Source organism: Vicia villosa, linkage group LG6 (genome assembly GCF_029867415.1).
Source record: "Vicia villosa cultivar HV-30 ecotype Madison, WI linkage group LG6, Vvil1.0, whole genome shotgun sequence".
NCBI lineage: Eukaryota > Viridiplantae > Streptophyta > Magnoliopsida > Fabales > Fabaceae > Vicia > Vicia villosa.
The window spans coordinates 2,069,678-2,090,796 of NC_081185.1; the positions used below are offsets into that span (position 1 = coordinate 2,069,678).

The 21,119-nt window shown below is 34.0% G+C and overlaps 3 protein-coding genes across 3 annotated transcripts; all 3 read left to right on the forward strand.

Moving 5' to 3' along the window:
* The first annotated feature begins 4,118 nt into the window (after positions 1-4,118).
* On the forward strand, positions 4,119-10,219 carry LOC131608729 (T-complex protein 1 subunit zeta 2). The gene is made up of 15 exons (XM_058880256.1): positions 4,119-4,398; positions 4,474-4,537; positions 5,628-5,763; positions 6,040-6,191; positions 6,344-6,391; positions 6,517-6,609; positions 7,192-7,298; positions 7,997-8,111; positions 8,255-8,341; positions 8,607-8,811; positions 8,943-9,037; positions 9,187-9,255; positions 9,343-9,450; positions 9,572-9,690; positions 9,777-10,219. Exons 1-15 carry the CDS (start codon positions 4,265-4,267, stop codon positions 9,850-9,852), a joined length of 1,608 nt encoding a protein of 535 aa, XP_058736239.1. The 5' UTR covers positions 4,119-4,264; the 3' UTR covers positions 9,853-10,219.
* An 871-nt stretch (positions 10,220-11,090) lies between these two features.
* LOC131608730 (2-alkenal reductase (NADP(+)-dependent)-like) lies at positions 11,091-14,770 on the forward strand. Its single transcript, XM_058880257.1, has 5 exons — positions 11,091-11,600; positions 12,653-12,839; positions 12,985-13,151; positions 13,343-13,425; positions 14,130-14,770. The coding sequence occupies exons 1-5, from the start codon at positions 11,367-11,369 to the stop codon at positions 14,506-14,508; spliced, it is 1,050 nt and encodes a 349-aa protein (XP_058736240.1). The 5' UTR covers positions 11,091-11,366; the 3' UTR covers positions 14,509-14,770.
* A 338-nt stretch (positions 14,771-15,108) lies between these two features.
* Positions 15,109-20,492, forward strand: LOC131608728 (glycine--tRNA ligase, mitochondrial 1-like). Its single transcript, XM_058880255.1, has 9 exons — positions 15,109-15,624; positions 16,732-17,114; positions 17,507-17,624; positions 17,705-17,899; positions 18,004-18,228; positions 18,894-18,953; positions 19,055-19,135; positions 19,227-19,632; positions 20,089-20,492. The coding sequence occupies exons 1-9, from the start codon at positions 15,160-15,162 to the stop codon at positions 20,319-20,321; spliced, it is 2,166 nt and encodes a 721-aa protein (XP_058736238.1). The 5' UTR covers positions 15,109-15,159; the 3' UTR covers positions 20,322-20,492.
* The last annotated feature ends 627 nt before the right edge of the window (positions 20,493-21,119 follow it).

Below are 21,119 nucleotides of genomic sequence, written 5' to 3' on the forward strand. Positions count from 1 at the left end.
AAATATATCAATGAGCATAACTCATATGTGTTAGCCAAAAACAACTCCATAGTACACCTACACCAAAACATCCATTTGAACAACCTATATGTAATGCAATGTAGACAACGACTCGACTCATGCATATGGTACCAACTCAATATATGGCACTTTATACAAATCGAATCACAACATCTAAACCCCGATCCCCCTCATCTGAGCTCCGTACAAGTCACTAGGCCCCTCATCGGAACCCCGACCCCCCTCATCTGAGCTCCGTACAAGTCATTAGTCCCCTCATTTGAACTTTTGACTCACCTCTTTCACAACAACAACAATAAATGATGCATGTATATATTTATGCAACAACCACAACTTAACAATGAATTTACAATTCCACATCTAATTGTAATTTAATCTTGTACAACAACACCAACATAGTCCCCACATCTGAACTACATAACACAATTGCAATTTTATGATCATCACATAATTATCACACAACAATATGATTACCTCATTAACCATCTCAGTTTAATCATTCATATAATTTAATTTAATTCACATAACACACACAAACCAACTGTCGACATCAATTGCACAACAACAATGCATCATAATCTGAATAGAAAATTGAACCTATAGTGCAAAACGCCTCTTTGCAAGCCACGACAACCAAGTCGTCACCCATCCAGCGCCCCAATCTAACTTACTTGTCGCCTCTCTAACGATCGAAAAACAAAAGCTCGCCTATAGGCCTTGAAGACCTCCTCGTCACCATGCTGATGTTTGTGATCTAACTCAGGACGCATGACAACTAGGTCGTCATGCTCGCGACGATCGTCACGTTGAAGCAGAACATAAAACTAGGTTTTCTACCATGAGAGCCAATTCAAAACTCTGATTTTAATGATTTAGACACCCTAATGCACGTAAAATCATATCTTGTCATCACAACATGTTTATAACATCGTTTTATCATTCATTAACCATTTATTTAACAAATTATCATGACTTTTGGGGATTTACTCATCATACTCATACCACACATATAAACACATTCTCAATTGATATTCACAAACAAAGGGACACGAAATTCATGTTAAAATAGTGCACAAAAATCACAACATTTACACCAATTACATCATGTTATCATACTAATTTCATTAATCTCATTAAACATTCAACAATGAAGAAAAATAGAGAGAAATATAATGGGGATTAATGACTTCTCCCTACCCAATCATGCAATTGAAGTCATATTTAGAGTAATCTCCCCCTTATCTTGGATTTCCATCAACAATTTCAAGCTCTATCAATAGGTGTTTCTTCCTCTCTCAACCTTGTTCTCCAAGCCTCCTTCTCTCAAAATTATGTTTTTACATACTAACCCAAAAATCTCTAAACCCATTTTTATTAGAAACCTAATCCTCTTTAATTAGGTATCCCCATAATGCCCTTACTTATTTTCTTATTCACCAAAATACCCCTCTTGACTCTAATTCTATTTATTTAATAATAATTCTTATTATTTACTATTATCTTAATTCTACTTATTTAATTAAATAAATAAACTATATTTCACCAACCCCAAACATCACATAAGCATATAGATTTCACCAGCTATCAATCCATAGCACATAAAAATCATTTAAATAAATAAGTAAACCACAAAATCAATTAAATAAATAATTTAAAGAAACACAGGGAGTTATAGTATTTGCAACAAGTTTTATAGCTCACACATCTCTTAGAGTTTCCTCAAAGGAAGATTGGTATTTTGATAGTGGATGTTCCAGGCACATGAGTGTAGAAAAAACATATCTTGAAGATTTGAAACCCTATTCCAATATTTGTGTTACTTTTGTGATGGAGAAAATGGAAAAATTAAGCGCATAGGCAAACTGGTCAGTCTAGGTTTCCCTTGCCTTGAGGATGTGCTGCCGGTAGAAGGTTTGACTGCAAACTTGATTAACATCAGTCAACTATGTGATTGAGAGAAAGTGAGAGGGGTTCTTGTATTTTGGAGGTGTCCTAAATAGAAAGACATTAAGGTAGAATTTGGAAGAAGGGCATTGAGCAACAGGCTTGTTCATCTAAGACACGTTGTACTAATTTTATTGAAGAGTGGATTTCGTTTTTTGGGTTGGAAGCCCTCCACACGTAAGTCTAATTGCATCAAACTGGGTTACCAATTCTCTTGTGTTCTTAATTGTTTTTACATTAATTTTGTGTTGTTGTTATATTGTGTTAAATTTGGTTTAACTAATTGGACAAGTTATACCAGACATCTGGTCCAACATTTGTCCCCTAAGGAACAGAATTTTAGTTAGCACTCCAACTTCAAAGTCATTTCAAAATTCAAGAAGATTGTAGTCAAAAGTGGAAACCAGAGGTCATACTTTGCTCATTAGCGTGTGAACTTGCTTTATACTTTAGATCAAGTGGAGTGGATTTGAGGTGTATTAGACCATAGTCATTTGGCCATTTGGTCGAACTAGAACAATTGTCCCCAAAGATTTACTGGGCACTGAAGGAGTCGGGGGAAGCCTTAAGTGTCGCATCCGACAAAAAGTCACAGAGTCGCCACCATATTTTCTTCGTTCCTAAGGAACAAGGGAAATAATGATAAACCCTAAAAGGAGGATAAGACGGTCATCACAACTGAATATGAGTTCGGGAGTCGGTTAAGTGAAGGAAAGGTGTTAGGCACCCCTCACCTCCTTTGTACTCAAGAAGAACTTTCTCTAACCTAAGGTAAATGTGTTTGTTTGATAGGTTTGTTTGTTTCTATTTATTCCTGCTTCTATTGTCTTATTTACAAAAGATTGTCTATAAGGAAGGTAAAATGGGAAAGTTAGTTTTTTTTGTTAGTGAGCTCGACAGGGTTTCACAACCTTATGTCTATGTATTTCATTTGTTCAATGAGAAAGTAAGAGCTTTTGTAGTTAGATGAAAGTTTGGTTGATTTTAATTTATGAAAAGCTCTTAGTTTCGAATTAAGTTAGATGAAAAAGAAATTTGATTGGTTAGATATTTTGTTCTTTTAGTCTTTTTGGAATTGAATTGTAGTTTACCTATGTACAATTAGTTAGTGATTTATATACAAGATGTAATTTATTTACAAGTGATGAATGATAAATTAATCGAGGAGTAGATTAATAATATGTACAAATTAATTAATTTTGTTATTTTCCGATAATTTTTCCTAATTAGATTAAATAACCTAAAAAAACTAAAACAAACATGTTTTTATTTTGTTTTCGAAATTTATAATATCAAAGCATAAATAAACTAAAAAAAAGATAAACTAATAAGAAGGAACACGAGGTGCAAAATGAAAAAATATAGACATAAGCCCCAAAAGGCCCAAACTAAAAAAATCCTAAAAATCCCAAACTAATAGTGTGTGAGATTATGTACATTGTGTTAATGTGTATGTAATATTTACAGTGTGGATGACCTCTTTGTGAATTAGTGCATAAAAAAATTAATTAATATATTCAAAATTCATAATCCAAATTTAATCTGATTTTGATTTTTACATATTTAAATAATTCAATTGATTTTGATAAAAAAAATAGAGATGTTATCCTAAAAATGAAATAATTTAGAAGGAGAAAGAAATCATTCAATCTTTTTTGTTTTGTTTTTGTATTTTATAGCTTTTGACTATTTTATGCATAAAACATGTTTTATAAAATTTTATGAAACAAATTTTATGCACTTTGTGTTAAAACAGATTTTATAAGAGTTTAATTGTTATGCACTGTCAGTGTAAATTTTTTTACACCGTCAATGCATTACAACCACTCAAATATATTATTTTTAAAAAAATTAAAATAAAAGTCAAATACTTCTAATAGATTAACGGTTGTGATTCACCGACGTTGTAAAACTTCTTTACACAGTCAGTGTATTCCAATTAAATTCATTTTATAAAATAAATTAAAATTGAATTAAAATAATTAATGGCACACAAAATTTAATGGATAATTCTATGATTAAAAGAAGTAACATATTAATATTTTTTTCTTTGTCATTTATTTTCTTACAACACCCTTAACAAAAAAAAAAAAAATAGGCCAAGAAGTGAACATTATCAGTTAAAGCCCAAAGCTTCTACAACCCAAATCCAAGACGCCGTCGTTTCACTGCAACTCCTCCAAACCCCTAAACCGCTCCTTCTCTTCCCTTCTTCGTTCGTTCACTCCATTTCACTTCACGCACACTCTGATCGATTCCTCAGTAGCTTCAGTTTCATTTGCTTTCAAAAACAGCGAAAATGTCTATACGAATGTTGAACCCTAACGCTGAAGTTCTGAACAAATCGGAGGCACTTCACATGAACATCAATGCCGCTAAGGGTTTGCAAGATGTTCTCAAATCCAATCTAGGTCCTAAAGGCACTATCAAAATGTAATAACTCTTCTACTTTCTCCGTTTTCATTTCAGTTTTTGATTTGTTAACCTAACTCTTTTTCTGTGAATCAGGCTTGTTGGTGGTTCTGGTGATATCAAACTCACTAAAGATGGCAACACTCTCTTGAAAGAAATGGTTAGTTTGCTGATTTCGTTTTGCTTTTATCTATGGTGTACCGATGGAATATGTGTACAAACAGCTTATTTGTATAAACAGCTTATTTGGCACTTGGCACTTATAGCACAAGTGCTTATCAAATTTAACTCACGATGTAATATGAAGTTGTTTAAACAGCTTATTTGGAAATAAGAAGTTATGAAAAAGCTTCATAAGCTATTTTTTTTAAAGAAAGATGAAATAAATTTGAATTATTTTTGTATATGCTGTAAATTGTTTTCGTAAGTTATTTTTGAGAATTTATAAAAATAAGTTCAAAATTTTTTATGAATAATGCTATATAAGTTGTTTTAATAAGCTCTTTTGAATGGTGTCACAAAACTTATGGCGTAACATAAGCTCAAATAAGCCAATCCAAACAGATTATGAGTTATTTCCATTTTTTTCAAGTTAGTGTTGTGTATGTGCATCTGTGTTTATACACAGATTTAGTTTTGTGTTCTTGTTGGTTTGGTGCTTTATAGTTGAAGATTATGGGCATGTTTGGATAAACAACTTATTTGCAGCTTATAGCAGAAGTGCTTATCAAAATGAGCGTTAATGAATAAGCTTGCATAAGCTATTTTTATGACAAGATAAAATAAATTTGAATTGTTTTTATATATGTTAGAAGTTGTTTTCATTAGGTGTATTGTAGAATTTATAAAAATAAGTTCAAAACAATTTTTGAAAAATGTCGTAAGCTATTTTGATTAAGTCTCACACACAGTGTCGGAAAACTTATATTAGTAGGTAAACTCAAATAAGCCCATCCAAGTAGGCCTTATTTTTACTTTAAAAATGGTTTTAGTAAAGTGACGTATATTAAAAAATGGTTTTAGTAAATTTGACGCATGTATGAACATTCAATTACTTCTATTTTAGCAAATTATTAGTGATGTTGATGTGTTAATGTTGTGTTTGGTATTTATGCATGTGTCACTAGTGAATAGTCCGCATTTATGTTTAGTTTGAAACATTTATGGTAAAATAAAATGAATTTGCCTGTTTCTTTTTGTTGAAATTTTTGTGGAATGCTGAGCTGGTTTTGTTTGTTGGTGCTATACAGCAAATTCAGAATCCGACTGCTATTATGATTGCTAGGGCGGCGGTTGCACAGGATGACATTAGTGGAGATGGCACAACTTCTACTGTCCTCTTCATTGGGGAACTTATGAGACAATCTGAGCGTTACATTGATGATGGTTAGGGAGTTTTTTGCCCTGTTGCTCATTTGTGTGATTGTTAATTGGTTACGAAGTTGTTCATTTAATTTCCCCTATGAAAAATATGAAAAATACGAGTTAATACGAGTTGCTGTTAGAATAGTTTAGGGGATAGAAAAAATGTAACTTGGGTGATAATAAGAATTAAGAAATCTATTACATTCTTAAAATGATTAAGAAGTTACAAATATATCTGTGGGTGTATTTTCCATCATTACTTTGCATCAAATGCTAAGAGATATATGATTATTTTAGGTATGCATCCACGTGTATTGGTTGATGGTTTTGAAATTGCAAAGAGAGCAACTCTACAATTTCTTGAGAAGTTTAAGACTCCTGTTGTCATGGGTAACGAGCCTGACAAAGAGATTCTCAAGATGGTAGCAAGAACAACAGTGAGGACAAAGGTGCATTTTATTTCATTTTATCCTTGTTTTAGATGGTAGTTGATCAAATTTGATAATTGTGGATAGATTGAACAAATAACTTAACAGCATAGTTTTTCACTTGGCGGATAGCTATAAGTTCTCATTATTTTGTATTTCCTTCTCATTTGCAGTTGTATGAGGCACTTGCTGATCAATTGACAAATATAGTTGTTGATGCGGTGAGTGAGTATTACGATATTGATATTTGTTGAGTCCTTGTAATTATGAAAAGTTAGTGTGTTTATTTCACTGTTCGTCCTTTTGACCTTTTACAAATGGGCGTTCAATGAATTTGTTATGATAGGTTTTATGCATCCGTAAGCCTGAGGAAGCAATTGATCTGTTTATGGTTGAGATTATGCATATGCGGCAAAAGTTTGATGTCGACACACGTTTGGTATGTTTTATGCCACTCTTCTGCTGAACATGTTCAGTTCGTTGTATATATTGTTTTAAATTTATCAGTTTCCTGAATTACTTGTATACATCTTAGAATGTTGATGTGTACCAAATCGTAAGTTTTACTAGCAATCTACTTTGTGATGAAAACATTCAGTTATAGTTTTGCTGTAGTTACGTTGTATTTTTGCTACATTTGATTGAACTTACATATTACAAAATGCCGAAAGACTTTAGCTTCTAGGTCCAGACTTCTAGTCTGACTTCTAGTGCATTTGTTACTATCTGTGACATTCTTTAATTTTTGGTCGCCAAGCTGAGTGAAAACTGCTCAGCTTTATCTCTTGGCAGGTTTCTCTCTTATTGTGTATGTTGCACCCACATTTTTCATATATTCCCTATCTTGATGGTTTCGTTAGGCCCAATCATTCATTCTTCATCTTGTACAATCTACAATTACGCAAATAGTGACCCATGTTTAACTATAACTTAACCTTTTTTTGTCACTTATATGTACTGGGTTACATAAAGTTTCCCAAATTATTATCTTGCAATCATTCAGTTCATCTATATTTTCTAGGTTGAGGGTCTTGTCCTTGATCATGGTTCTCGACACCCTGATATGAAGCGACGTGCAGAGAACTGTCATATCTTGACATGCAATGTATCTCTAGAATACGAAAAGAGGTAATCAACTCAATATCTTCCAACTTATGTTTTCTGCATGGGTGTTTGTCATACTTAAATGGAAATCAATTGGTTTTTTTCCACTTTTATTATAAACACATGCCATTGAGTTTCAAGAGTTAAAGACATCATACATATTCCCCAGTGCATGGACACAACCCAAGCGAGCTTGTTATAGATCCGTATTGAAATTGATGTTTGAATTGTTTAGTTAATCTCAATTGGTATTTGGCTTAATACTTGTATAAACAAACTATGAATTTTAAATGTTTTGCTTCTGGGGGTTACCACTTGTTGCCAGCTTTTCCTCAACTGGCACATCTACTTTGCTGCTTGTATTTTTTGTTTCTTCAGACACATTGTGTTGTGTAGGAAAATCTGTGTGAGCTCATGAAGTGATGTCATCAATATAAATTTTATGTTTATTCTGCATTACTGAGGAAGGCTTTGTTAACCTGAAATTAAGCCAGGTTTTCTTGGATTAAACGGAAAATTTTGGTAGTCTCACTTAAAATGTCTTTTGCTATCGAAATGAATTTTGTAAATAGCCTTTATTCTATTACTCTATCATGTTTTTTTTACAAGAATTACTTCAACTTCAACAGCGTCACTTTTTCTCTTTTCAGTGACATTAGTTTAAATGCAACTTTACGAGTTCAGTATATGGACATTAACAGTATTACATTTTCTCTTTTCAGTGAAATAAATTCAGGTTTTTTCTACTCAAATGCAGAACAGAGAGAGGCCATGGTTATAGCTGAAAGGCGTCAGGTTGATGAAAAAGTTAAAAAAATCATTGAACTGAAAAGGAAGGTAGAAAAGACTTCCCCTTTATATGTTTTGATTCTTACATGTTCGAATGCGCTCATACATTTTGTTCTCCTGCTATATTGCAAAAAGTAGTAAACTGATCTTATTGCTCGTGCCTAACTGCCTTCATTCTTGTATGTGTGCAGGTCTGTGCTGATAATGATAGCAGTTTTGTTGTCATCAACCAAAAAGGAATTGATCCCCCATCATTGGACATGCTTGCAAGAGAAGGCGTAAGTAACATATGAGCATTTATTTCACATGCTTGCTAAATTTCTTTAAAACAATTATCAATTCAGATTCTTAAGAATGACTCTTAATCAGATCCACTGTCTTGCACAAAAAATATACACCGTAAAACAAATAATAATGTAACTGTTAGAACACATGGATCACCAATTGCATATTGCTAATGTTGTGAATTTAGGCTGGTATGCATTACAATTTTCCTCGCCTGTACTATATTGTCTGTTGATCTTATTTTCTCCTGTGTTTTAGATAATTGCCCTACGCCGAGCAAAGAGGAGAAACATGGAAAGATTGGTTTTGGCCTGTGGAGGAGAGGCTGTAAACTCTGTAGAAGACTTGACTCCTGAATCTCTAGGTTGGGCAGGATTGGTATATGAACATGTCCTTGGTGAAGATAAATATACATTTGTGGAGAATGTGAAGAACCCCTTTTCTTGCACAATCTTGATTAAAGGTACATTTCCTAACACATACATGTCTGCACTACATCTTTACAGCAACCTCTGTTTCATTTTTTTTTGCCATTGTTGGATTTAAGCTGATCTGAGATTAATCTGCAATGCTTATGCTTTCATAATGATCCAGGTCCTAATGACCATACAATAGCTCAGATTAAAGACGCTGTCCGTGATGGTTTGAGGTCAGTAAAGAATACCATTGAAGATGAATCTGTTGTCTTGGTAAGATTTTATTTGATTAGCTAATCAGTTATTCTATTGGCTTTTGATAGTAGAATTTATATATACCCTTCAATACAGAACTTAGGTTTGCACCTTTTTTTATGGTTGATTGTGATTGACATGAAATGAATTTCCTTGCCCATTTTCAGGGGGCTGGTGCATTTGAAGTTGCTGCTAGACAACATCTGATAAACGAAGTTAAGAAAACTGTTCAAGGGGTAATATAAATGGCTTATGTTTTCCTAGTTTCATCTATTTTATGTCAGTGAGATATTTCACCAACAATATTTGTAACTTTGAAACAGCGTGCACAACTTGGTGTTGAGGCTTTTGCTGATGCACTTCTTGTGGTGCCTAAGACACTTGCTGAAAACTCCGGGCTTGACACGCAAGATGCGGTTATTGCGCTTACGGTATGCTTCCTTTAAATTTATTATATTTCTTCACACCTCTAATGTGATTGTATGCAAGTGTTCATATAAAGTAGAAAACATATTGTCATTAATAATCCACTTGCTGAATGTGTTTTTTCAGGGAGATCATGACAGAGGGAATATTGTTGGTTTGAACCTAAACACCGGAGAACCTATAGACCCTCAAATGGAGGGTATTTTTGACAACTATTCTGTGAAGCGCCAAATCATAAACTCGGGGTATGGTTCTATATTGACTATTTGACAGTGTCTATTTACTTCCACTCCATGTCCACCTCGTTTACTTTCAATTCAATGTTATACAGGCCAGTTATAACATCTCAATTGCTATTGGTGGATGAAGTAATGCGTGCTGGGCGTAACATGAGGAAGCCAACTTAGACGCTCTCTCTTACCTGAAGTTCCTCATTTGAATATTGTTTGCGCGAGCTTTATTTATTTTGACGTGCCAAACAATCGGTGTTGTATGAATTGCTTGCTTACTTAGTGAAGGATTGTATTCGTTGTTTTACTTTTTCTTTTGAAGTACATTGTAGGCATGTATGAAGTCTACTATGACTGAAGTTTTGGCCATTTTATAAATTTGTAACCAGAATCTATGTTATAGGTCTAGTTGAATGATTCTTATTTGATTGTTTTCTGAATGATTATTAACAAGTTGGTCTTAAATTTTAGTGGAAGTAAAAGGGAAAAGATATTTACTATTTTAAGGTTTCCCTTAAGTAAATGTATGTTGAGGTTCACCTGGTATGGTTTTTTCAGCGAGCAAAGAGAACAAGAACTCTTCAACATAGCCACCTCATCTACATGGTGTATCAGCAAAGAAAACTTTGGAAAAGTTGTTATTTAGAGACGAACTTACTAAACTTTCGTTTAAGGGCATAATTAATAAACTTACTACAAAGGTTGGGATCAAATGACAAGCATGAGCTCAAAGGTCTTGTTTTCTACATGCCATGTTTGTTTTGATGTCTAATTGGAGTTTTACTGATTATAAACTGTTTTTCCTAGTAAAATTTCCTTGCATTTGAAAATGATAAGTAATGTTGATGTGATTTTTAAAAGCTTGCATATGTGATTTGTATTATGAATTCCTCAAAATCGATGGCAATTTTCTTGTGAAATGAATTCTTTTGAGGAGTCCTGCATTGAATGACTTGAAACTGAGTTTGTAAGTAGTGATTGCTTCTCAAAAAATTCTGTAAAATGTGATTCGAGTCTGTTTTTTCAATAAATGTTTGTATTGGTGCATAATGACTACTTTTGGTATGAATAGTTCTACTAAAAAATAATGACAGGGATAATATAAAGGCATGTTAATGAAGATAGATTGGGTAATAGAAAATGAATGGAAGTGACTAATTAGATTTTGCTCAAAGCTGTGGGGAGTTATTTTCTGGAAATGAAAACTAAAGCTTTGTTCAAGTATGTGTTTTCTGTTTTTATTTTTATTGAGCAACACTTAAATAATGTAAAAGAAAATATATTTTAAGTGTATTTTATGCAAACGAAAACAGAAAACACTGAAAGGTAACAGGGCCTAATGTGTTTAATGAATCATTCATACATACATGAAAATAAATATTATGAAGAGTTCTTAATGGAGTTATTTCTTCTGCACTCTTATCATGAAAGTCTATGTTAGGAAGGGCACACTTGCATGAAGATAAATCACCTATCTAAAAAGACCAGAGAGAGTATTAGAATTTAGGTGGAGAAACTTATGTGCACACGTGCATCTCTATTGACTAGTAGTATTATTATTCACCTACCACCAACGTGCTTATTTTTGACTCTCTATCTGCTTAAATTTCAAACGTGATTAACCAATTTTTCTACCACTACTTTTCACTTCTCTTCTTCCTATCATTCGCAATTTCAACTCAGATCTCATAATGGCAAACTCAAATTCAGAAGTTCAAAACAAGCAGGTGATATTCAAAGGCTACATCGATGGAGTTCCCAAACAAACTGACATGGAACTTCAACTTTCAAATATTCAACTTAATCAACAACTTCCGCCACAATCGCTTCTCGTCAAGAATCTCTATCTCTCTTGCGATCCGTATATGCGTGGTCGTATGCGTGATTTTCACGGATCTTACATTCATCCCTTCGTTCCTTCACAGGTATAACTAACTAACTAACTAACTAACCACTATCTGCTTATTCACCGTACCTTCAATTTAATCGCTTATTGGTTTCTGAACTAGTTTGTTCACAATTTTGAATTCATCTAGTTGTTACTTTTGAAATTATGAGAGAATATAATAGTTTATAGAGTAAACGTCTTTTTTGAATTGCTTATTTATCGTCATAAGTACTTGTGGAATTGTTAGGAAGAGTAGGTTATGACGTGTCCATAAGTTCTAAAATAACTTATATGTAAGCTCATATATGATATGATAAGTGTTTTAAATAACCGCCGCGACTGCGATTTCGGTCAATACAGGTGTTTAACGGTGATTGCGGTCGTCGCAGTGTGAGTTAATTTGTTCTTTATGATAAAAACGGTGAGTAACGATATTGGTATCAGCACTTCCGATATTGGTTTGTCGCGGTCGTTTTTGCATAATTAGATTGTTTTTGCAGTATGGCACCTTCTGAAAGCCTATAAGTGCTTGATTAGACATTGGTTAAATGTGATTTGACCATATTTATATGATCTTTGGTTGCTACCATGAGTATTTTTTTTTGGATTCCTTGGCATTTTTTGGATTAATGGAATCTGATGGAGCGGAAGTGTATGAGATAGAATTGGGTGGTATTACATTATTTGGATTATTTAATATCGGATGGAGCAGACCTGAATGAAGTGGTATAGATTCCATTCAATTCTATCACTTACCAGTTACCATCGAATTTCTTCCCATCAGATTTAGACGGAACGAAGAATTTGCCTTGTTTCGTCCTAAAATTTCCAAACAATGGAATGAAATATTCATTCTGCTCTGTTCTTTTCATCAAACCAAACAAAACCTAAGGAATTTTGATTGGAAAAACATGTCCAGCTTTTTGCAATTTCTTATATACATGTTAAAATTTGTTCAATTCTTTTTTTTTTTTACGAAAATCAATTCTTCTAAAATCAGTTTTTATCACAAGTTCATCTTATAATCAAACATACACTAATTTGAGCACATGTGTTTAATTTAATCTGTTTTGATTTTGATGAATGAAGCCACTTGAAGGATTTGGTGTGTCCAAAGTAATAGCATCTGATAATCCAAATTTCAAAGCTGGTGATTTCATTTCCGGGTTAACTGGCTGGGAGGAATACAGCATCATCAGTATCACTAAAGCACTGCAGTTGAGAAAAATCGAGCCTGATGACCACATTCCTCTTTCCTTCCATCTTGGTCTTCTAGGTAACTTCTTTAATCCGATTTTACAGACAAACGTTACTATTTTCGGTTTCATCAGGGTTTGAACTCCAACTCTTTAACTTCTTTAATCCTTAGTTCAAATCAGTTGAACTACTCAACACTGTGAATTGATCCGGTTAATTTACAGGAATGCCGGGTTTAACTGCTTATGCCGGATTTTATGAGGTGTGTACCCCAAAAAGTGGCGAATATGTTTTCGTATCTGCAGCATCTGGTGCTGTGGGTCAACTTGTTGGCCAGCTTGCAAAGTTGCATGGCTGTTATGTTGTTGGAAGTGCTGGCTCAAAAGAAAAGGTCTGAAAATAAGCTCTTAATTACACCTGTAGAATAACTTGTAGAAGAAACACTTAATTAAGTTATTCTCTTAATGCTCAAGTTGCTTTTTTCCTTTTCTTTTATGTCTGAAAATAGATCAAACATGAATTACTTGGACCGCAGAAATTTAATTGAGTTTGCTTTTTGACTCGCTAAATCTGTTACATTAGGTTGAACTTCTAAAGGAGAAGCTTGGATTCGACGAAGCTTTTAACTATAAAGAAGAATTGGACTTGGATGCAGCTCTAAAAAGGTGAGTATCAAGTTCAAGGATGTTATATAGTTCTGAATGGTTAGCAATTGTGTCTGGAAATTAAAATGATGTAAGAAGTAGCTTGTTTGAAAATTAAACTTCCTTATACAAGCACTTCTGAGTTCTAATCAGACCCAATTAAGTTCATACAACACAAACATTTATCGTATAAGTGCTCGTGTATAAGCTATTTCTATAACAAAAATAAAATAATGTTAACTGTTTTTCGTATATACTATCCGTTCTTTTCAAGAGTTATTTTAGAGAAATTAGAAAAATAAGCTGGAAACATCTTGTTTCTGTTTGGAATTGTCCCAATTGAGTGTTTCTACTAACATGAGCACTTTTAAGATTATTTGGGAAAACTTAAGAAAACAATTTATCTCATTTTCGTAAACTGTTTTCAGCTTACTTTTATAAGCACTTCAGGACAGCTTCTAAAAACAACTTATAGCTTAGATGAAAAGAGTTCATTTTGAGTTTATCTTTTGTCATAGAAATAGCTTCTGCATAAACACTTTTATGATAATCGCTTATTAAACTGTTTAAACAAGATCCTCACGGACATGTCACAAACTGTTTCCGTAAATTCTTCTGTCATACAAGCGCATATGTCAGTAGATAAGTTCAAATAACTCGATCTAAAAACATTGATCGTTATACTTCATTAATCTAACTTTTTTTTTCTATGGCTCTATTGATAGGCATTTTCCACAAGGCATTGACATCTACTTTGATAATGTGGGTGGTGACATGCTTGATGCAGTCCTTCTTAACATGAAGATTCATGGTAGAATTGCAGTTTGTGGAATGATTTCTCAGTCAAGCGTTTCCAATCCCAAAGGAATTCACAATTTATCCTCTCTCATTTATAAGCGCATAAGAATGGAGGGTTTCTTGCAAAGCGATTACTTGCACTTGTTCCCAAAATTCTTGGAACAGGTTTCAAGTTTCTATAAACAAGGAAAGATTGTGTATTTTGAAGACATGAATGAAGGCTTGGAAAGTGCTTCTGCTGCTTTTGTTGGACTTTTCCACGGCAAGAACGTCGGTAAGCAAGTCATTCGCGTTGCACATGAATGATTTCACCTTATCGGATGTTCACCATGTGTTGTAAACATATCATAGTTCAAAATAGAAGTTGAGAATTTTGGTTTTGTAACAAAATGCGAGCAAATAAAGTCGATGCGGCTACCGTTGCAATTGTAGACAGCTGTTTATAACCTATAAAGTGTGCTTATGATATGTTGATTTTTTTTGGACAGATTTGAACTGCAGCATGACCATTGTTTGTTTTATTTTATGGCAGAAATTGTTGATTTTTCACTATGTATGAGTTTCACTATGAGACTGTAAACATTATAAAAACAACATACATTGATTATTCAATAAATTTAAAAAATCAAATTTCTCTTATAAATAGGACCGAATTTATCTTATAAATAGGACCGAAGAGAGTATTATATTTGTCTCTACAAACTTATCTTTGTCAACAATGTAACAATCACAAATAAATAAAAGAGCCACAAAATTCAAAACAATGTAGGTGGAAAGTATAAAGTAAGTAGTTGCAACCATTTAATAACCCAAACATGGTTACATATCCCCCATCAGATCATTTCAACGGTCAAGATCACTTTCACACACTAACCATACACACTCTCTCACTACACTCAATTCATTTTCCACTAATTCTCACAAAACGCAACTTCACCACATTCACTGAAAATTCTTATGTTACTACTTTCACACTTAAGAGCAATATCCAAAGCCGCCACAAAACCTCTCTCATTTCCCACATTCACAAAATCTCTATCTCTTTCTCTTCCATTTTCCTCAATGGCCTCCACCGAAGAAACCCTCCGCCAAGCCCTAGCCTTCAAACTCTCCGCCGTCGAAATCCAAGGCAACACCGTCCGTTCACTCAAAGCCTCCTCCGCACCTAAGCCTGACATCGACGCCGCCGTTCAAGCCCTAAACGCTCTCAAGCTCGAGAAAACCTCGATCGAGAAATCGCTTCAGTCGCTTCTCTCCGGCTCCGATTCGCGTGAAGCGTTTCGTCAATCCGTTGTTAATACGCTTGAGCGGCGGTTGTTTTATATTCCGTCGTTTAAGATTTATCGCGGTGTTGCTGGTTTGTACGATTATGGTCCTCCAGGTTGCGCCGTTAAATCGAATGTTCTCTCGTTCTGGCGTCAGGTAGATTGTTAACGGTTATCAAACAGTGAACTGAGTAATTGTGGATTTGTGAAATTGATTTCTATGCAGTGAAGAATGAAATGTGATTAGGAGCTGGATTTTGTTTGATTAGGAGCTGAGTTTTGTTAGATTAGGAGCTGAATTTTGTTAGATTAGGAGCTGAATTTTTTTAGATTAGGAGCTGGATTTTGTTAGATCGGGAGCTGTTTGGATTGAATTATTTGAGCTTATTTGAGCTGTTAACAGTAACAATCAGTTAACTAATAGTGAACTTATGAAATTAATTTCTATGCTGCGAAGAATGAAATGTGATTAGGAGCTGGATTTTGTTAGATTAGGCGATGTTTGGATTGAATTAGTTGAGCTTATTTTTTTTCTGTCATACAGAGTGAGAGGGGGAGAATGTTTGAAAAAACTTACTAAGTAGAAACGATTTAGGATGTGTTTGGACTTTGGATTGATTTATTTTAGCTTATTTAATGGCATAAGCACTTGTTAACTGATAGGGGTAACTTAGGGAAAACAACTTAAACATGTTCGTAATTTTGTAAGCTTACGAAAATAGGTTACAGTTTATATGAAAAATAATTTTACTCATATTTTTATCAGAAATGGCTTATATGTAGGTAGTTATGCTTTAAGTGGTTTATTAAGTTGTTTATCCGAATGATATTCATTGGTATGTCCATAAGCTGTTTTTAGAATATTTTCTTATGCTCTCTAGATAGTTTATGGAGATAGCTTATAGCTCAGATGAAAACTATTTGATTATATTTTATATTTTGCTTTGGAAATAGCTTATACATAAATACTTGAGGTGCTAAGTGTTTATCTTGTACTGTAATTTCAAGGTATTGAGTTCAAATTCTCTCAGGGATAGTTGTAAAATGGCCATGAACTTTATTTAATAAAAATTTCTCCTTCCCTAAAATATTTTTATAAGCTTATACATAAACACTTTTATGATAAACACTTGTTTTTAGATGCTTAAGTAAGCTATTTATTCAAATTTGGCTTAGTTCTTAAAATGTCTATAAAGGTTTTAAAGTGACTGTGTATACAAGTTCAATTTTAACTGTGTTATTATTGTTGTTGTGTTGCATGTAGCATTTTGTTTTGGAGGAAAACATGCTTGAGGTTGATTGTCCATGTGTGACGCCGGAGATTGTTCTGAAAGCTTCTGGCCACGTGGAGAAATTCACTGATCTCATGGTTAAGGACGAGAAAACTGGAACATGTTACCGTGCTGATCACTTGCTCAAGGACTACTGCAATGAGAAGCTTCAAAAGGATCTCACATTGTCAGCAGACAAAGCTGCAGAGCTCAAACACGTGCTTGCCATGCTGGACGATTTCTCATCTCAAGAACTTGGTGCTAAGATAAAGGAGTATGGTATCACAGCTCCTGAAACCAAGAATCCACTGTCTGATCCTTACCCTTTCAATTTGATGTTTCAAACTTCAATTGGTCCATCTGGCTTAGCTTCTGGGTTCGTCATTTCAACCTCTTTTTTCGTCTTCTTTGTTGTTTGTCTTTATTATTATGATTATTTTTATTATTATTATTATTATTATTATTATTATTATTATTATTATTATTGTTATTATTATTTTTGTTATTTTTGTTACAAACCCAAAGCAAAAGAATATATAACTTAAAGCACAACCAACCCCCATATCATCCTCTAGTAGAAATGCTGCGACATAGACTCTAAAAGCTCAAAATCGGAGGCACCCCCCCTATTCTCTAGAGCCCATTTGTCACTAGAATTATATAGTATATATTAGAGTGTTGTAAATGATTACATGGAGTTCAATTCACATAACAGTTAGTATATATTAGAGTGTCATGGGAAGCATTTAACCCTTTTTCAAATGGCAGGTTTATGCGTCCAGAAACTGCACAAGGCATATTTGTTAATTTCAAGGACTTGTACTATTATAATGGAAACAAGCTACCCTTTGCTGCTGCACAAATTGGACAGGCTTTTAGAAATGAGGTTTGTTGGGTTTTTTGTTTGAACTTGTGTATGGTATTTGTGGAATTGGGATTTAATCTGGTTTCTGTATCTTTCTACAGATATCTCCCCGTCAAGGTCTTCTCAGAGTCCGTGAATTCACCTTGGCAGAAATTGAGCACTTTGTTGACCCTGAAGACAAGTCTCATCCTAAGTATGCCGAAGTTGCTGACTTGGAGTTTTTCATGTTCCCTAGGGAGGAACAGATGTCTGGTCAGTCTGCAAAGAGACTCCGTCTCGGTGAAGCTGTTTCAAAGGTCAGCTTCAATAACAGTGTAGTATTCAATGCCCTTTTCACCCCTAAAATTGATGTCTATTCTTTACTAAACCACGTGTTATGATTATTTTGATTTTTGATCAGGGTATTGTCAATAATGAGACTCTTGGTTATTTCATTGGGAGAGTATATCTCTTCTTGACGCATCTCGGTATAGACAAAGACCGTTTGAGATTTAGGCAGCATCTTGCCAATGAGATGGCCCATTATGCCGCTGACTGTTGGGATGCTGAGATTGAGTGTTCTTATGGTTGGATTGAGTGTGTTGGCATTGCGGATAGATCTGCATATGATTTGCGTGCCCACTCGGTAATTACTCTTATTTACTGACTGCTTTATGATAAACTTTAATAAACCAAGACAACATGATACTAATGGTTAGATTTTTTTGGTAACTATAATTCAAATTGGTTTTCGATGTTAGGATTCATAAACCTTGATGTGTCAATACCTTTGCTCCCTTGATGAATAGGGCATGTACACAGCAAGTGACCTTGTCATGACTATATAAAGTTTTTTATTTATCACTTAACTGCCCATGGTTTTTATTTACCACTTAAACTGCTTGAAGTTAGTTTTTCATGGTCTGCATCTTAGCTTGCATTTCATTTAACTGAAAACTACACGTAAAACTGAATTACTTGTTGGTTAAAGTAATACAAAATATAAGGGGAGTAAATTGGGGTATGGATAATTGGCTATACTTAAAGGGGTTTGGATTCTCTCCTCCCTGTTTTCTCTCCATTTCTCTCCTAATTCTGCATCTTTCTCTCTCTTCAAAGCAACATGATTTTATAATGATGAGAGATAGAGAGTAAGGAGATGAGTGGAGAGAAAAAAAGAGAGGATCCAAAATATAATTAGAGGGGGTAAAATTCATTTTTTTATAATATAAAAGGCAACTGTGGGAATTAAATTTTTTTGCGTTTGTGGTGTACTGTATTCTCATAATGATTTTGTATTCAATACTACAGGAGAAAAGTGGTGTTGCACTGGTGGCTCATGAAAAATTTTCAGAACCCAAGGAAGTGGAGGTACTGTTTAATGCTGATGGTGTTTATTTATTGGCAACTTTTAATACAGCTATAAGAAGTTTCTGTTCTTTTTAATTGACTTGGTGTGTGAATTATTTCAGAAATTAGTTATAACTCCCATAAAGAAAGAATTGGGCCTGGCATTCAAGGGTAATCAGAAGAAGGTGGTTGAAGCACTTGAGGTAATTTGTGAACTATTTTGTTATTTACATCATGACTCTCTGCAAATAGCTACCTGCATTACCTTTTGAGAAATGAAATCTTCTCTGACAGGCAATGAATGAGAAAGAAGCATTGAATTTGAAGGCTGCACTGGAATCAAAAGGCGAGGTTGAGTTTGAAGTGTGTACACTTGGGAAAACTGTAACTATTAACAAGAATATGGTGACAATTCACAAGGAGATAAAGAAAGAGCATCAGAGAGTTTTCACACCATCTGTAATTGAACCATCCTTTGGGATTGGACGGATAATATATTGTCTATTTGAGCATGCTTTCTATACTAGAGCAAGTAAAGCCGGGGATGAACAGTTAAATGTATTTCGCTTTCCTGCACTTGTGGCTCCTATTAAGTGCACAGTTTTCCCTCTGGTTCAAAATCAGAAGTATGAAGAGGTTGCCAAATTAATTTCCAAGTCGTTGACTGCTGCTGGAATTTCGCATAAGATTGACATTACAGGTATGTTGTTAAAATTGAAGTTCTCATTAACATGTAAAATATACCTGCAGGCTGATGTTAAATAAAAATTTAGAGGTTTAGGCTGGGATGATTGCATGAATCAAGTTAAAAAGATTTTACTTAAGATCCAAAGAAGGAAAAATTGTGGAGTTTAGAGGATTAGAGATCTTTCATACTGAAATAAGAAGAACAAAACAATGAAAAGAAGGAAACACACCAATGGAGAAAATGTAGAAAATTCCTTTCAAGTATGTTAAGGAAACCCCTTAAAAGGACATAGAAGAAAATTGCCTATGAAATGATAAGATGTTGTATTCGTGGAGTCTTTCTAATGAAATTGGCATTTCTTTTGGCAAAGTGCAAGTTTGGTCTTTCAGCCTTCATATTCAAGTGTTTCTATATTCATTGGCTTAAACCTCACATTTTTGTTTATGTATCTTGTAAAAATGTTAATAGGTACATCAATAGGGAAACGGTATGCAAGAACAGATGAACTTGGTGTTCCCTTTGCTGTCACTGTGGATTCAACAACGTCGGTGACTATTCGGGAGAGGGACAGCAAAGATCAAGTACGTGTTGATGTGGAAAATGCTGCCTCTGTTATTAGGGAAGTATCTGAAGGCCAGAGGACATGGGAAAATGTGTGGGCTAATTTTCCTCACCACTCCTCCACAGCTGCGGACGAATGAGTTTAACCATGTCACCAATCTTGGTTGATATTTCATGGAATTCTGATGCAAATTTTTGTATGGTGTTTGATCAATGACAAGAACTACATGGATATTACCAATTGTATCAACTATATACCCATTTTTGTTTTAATTTTGTTTATGCAACATATGGATTGATTGACTTGCTCATTTTGCAGTTGATTAGAATTTGACAAGTCTAGTTTGTGTCAAGAGTTGTGTTATTTTGACACAAGTTTAACCTCAAATTGCATTAACAACTTGAATGGTTAAAATTTCAAATATATGGTTAATGATATTCTTTAGATATTATGAATGTATAGAAGTGTCACAACTTGTTAATTATTTACTGAACACAATTTTGAAAACTAGTATCTATAATGCATAATGTATAAGTGTGTATGTGGACACACTAGTATCTATAATGCATAATGTATAAGTGTGTGTGTGTGTGAACACACTGTTGATGGTTGATTAGGGCTGTTAAAAAAAAACTATGAACTATACCGCCGAATCAAACCGTACTGAAGTTAAAATTATCGAACCATTTTGTTTGGTTAGTGAACCAGACCATATTGTACAAACAGTTCTAGAACCGAACCAAAACTGTAATCGAACTGAACCGAAATTATAACCGATCTGAAACTGAATATGAAAAATATAAAAAACAAGTTTTGATTTTTTATTTTAAAAAAAATAATTTAATGGGTCGGTTTTTTAATAAACGGTTCTGTACGGTTCAGAATTTCGAAACGGTATATCAAATCAATTATTATGGTTTGGTTCGGTTCGGTTCGG

What these genes read in the sequence shown, in the direction of transcription:
- LOC131608728 (XM_058880255.1), top strand. Translation starts at nt 15,160, where the DNA reads ATGTTACTACTTTCACACTTAAGAGCAATATCCAAAGCCGCCACAAAA. An exon ending in CCATCTGGCTTAGCTTCTGG is followed by an intron (nt 17,115 to 17,506) that starts GTTCGTCATTTC and finishes TTCAAATGGCAG; the next exon opens with GTTTATGCGTCCAGAAACTG. An exon ending in CAGAACCCAAGGAAGTGGAG is followed by an intron (nt 18,954 to 19,054) that starts GTACTGTTTAAT and finishes GAATTATTTCAG; the next exon opens with AAATTAGTTATAACTCCCAT.
- LOC131608730 (XM_058880257.1), top strand. Translation starts at nt 11,367, where the DNA reads ATGGCAAACTCAAATTCAGAAGTTCAAAACAAGCAGGTGATATTCAAA. An exon ending in ATCCCTTCGTTCCTTCACAG is followed by an intron (nt 11,601 to 12,652) that starts GTATAACTAACT and finishes TGATGAATGAAG; the next exon opens with CCACTTGAAGGATTTGGTGT. An exon ending in CTTCCATCTTGGTCTTCTAG is followed by an intron (nt 12,840 to 12,984) that starts GTAACTTCTTTA and finishes GTTAATTTACAG; the next exon opens with GAATGCCGGGTTTAACTGCT.
- LOC131608729 (XM_058880256.1), top strand. Translation starts at nt 4,265, where the DNA reads ATGTCTATACGAATGTTGAACCCTAACGCTGAAGTTCTGAACAAATCG. An exon ending in TGAGCGTTACATTGATGATG is followed by an intron (nt 5,764 to 6,039) that starts GTTAGGGAGTTT and finishes TGATTATTTTAG; the next exon opens with GTATGCATCCACGTGTATTG. An exon ending in AAGATGAATCTGTTGTCTTG is followed by an intron (nt 9,038 to 9,186) that starts GTAAGATTTTAT and finishes GCCCATTTTCAG; the next exon opens with GGGGCTGGTGCATTTGAAGT.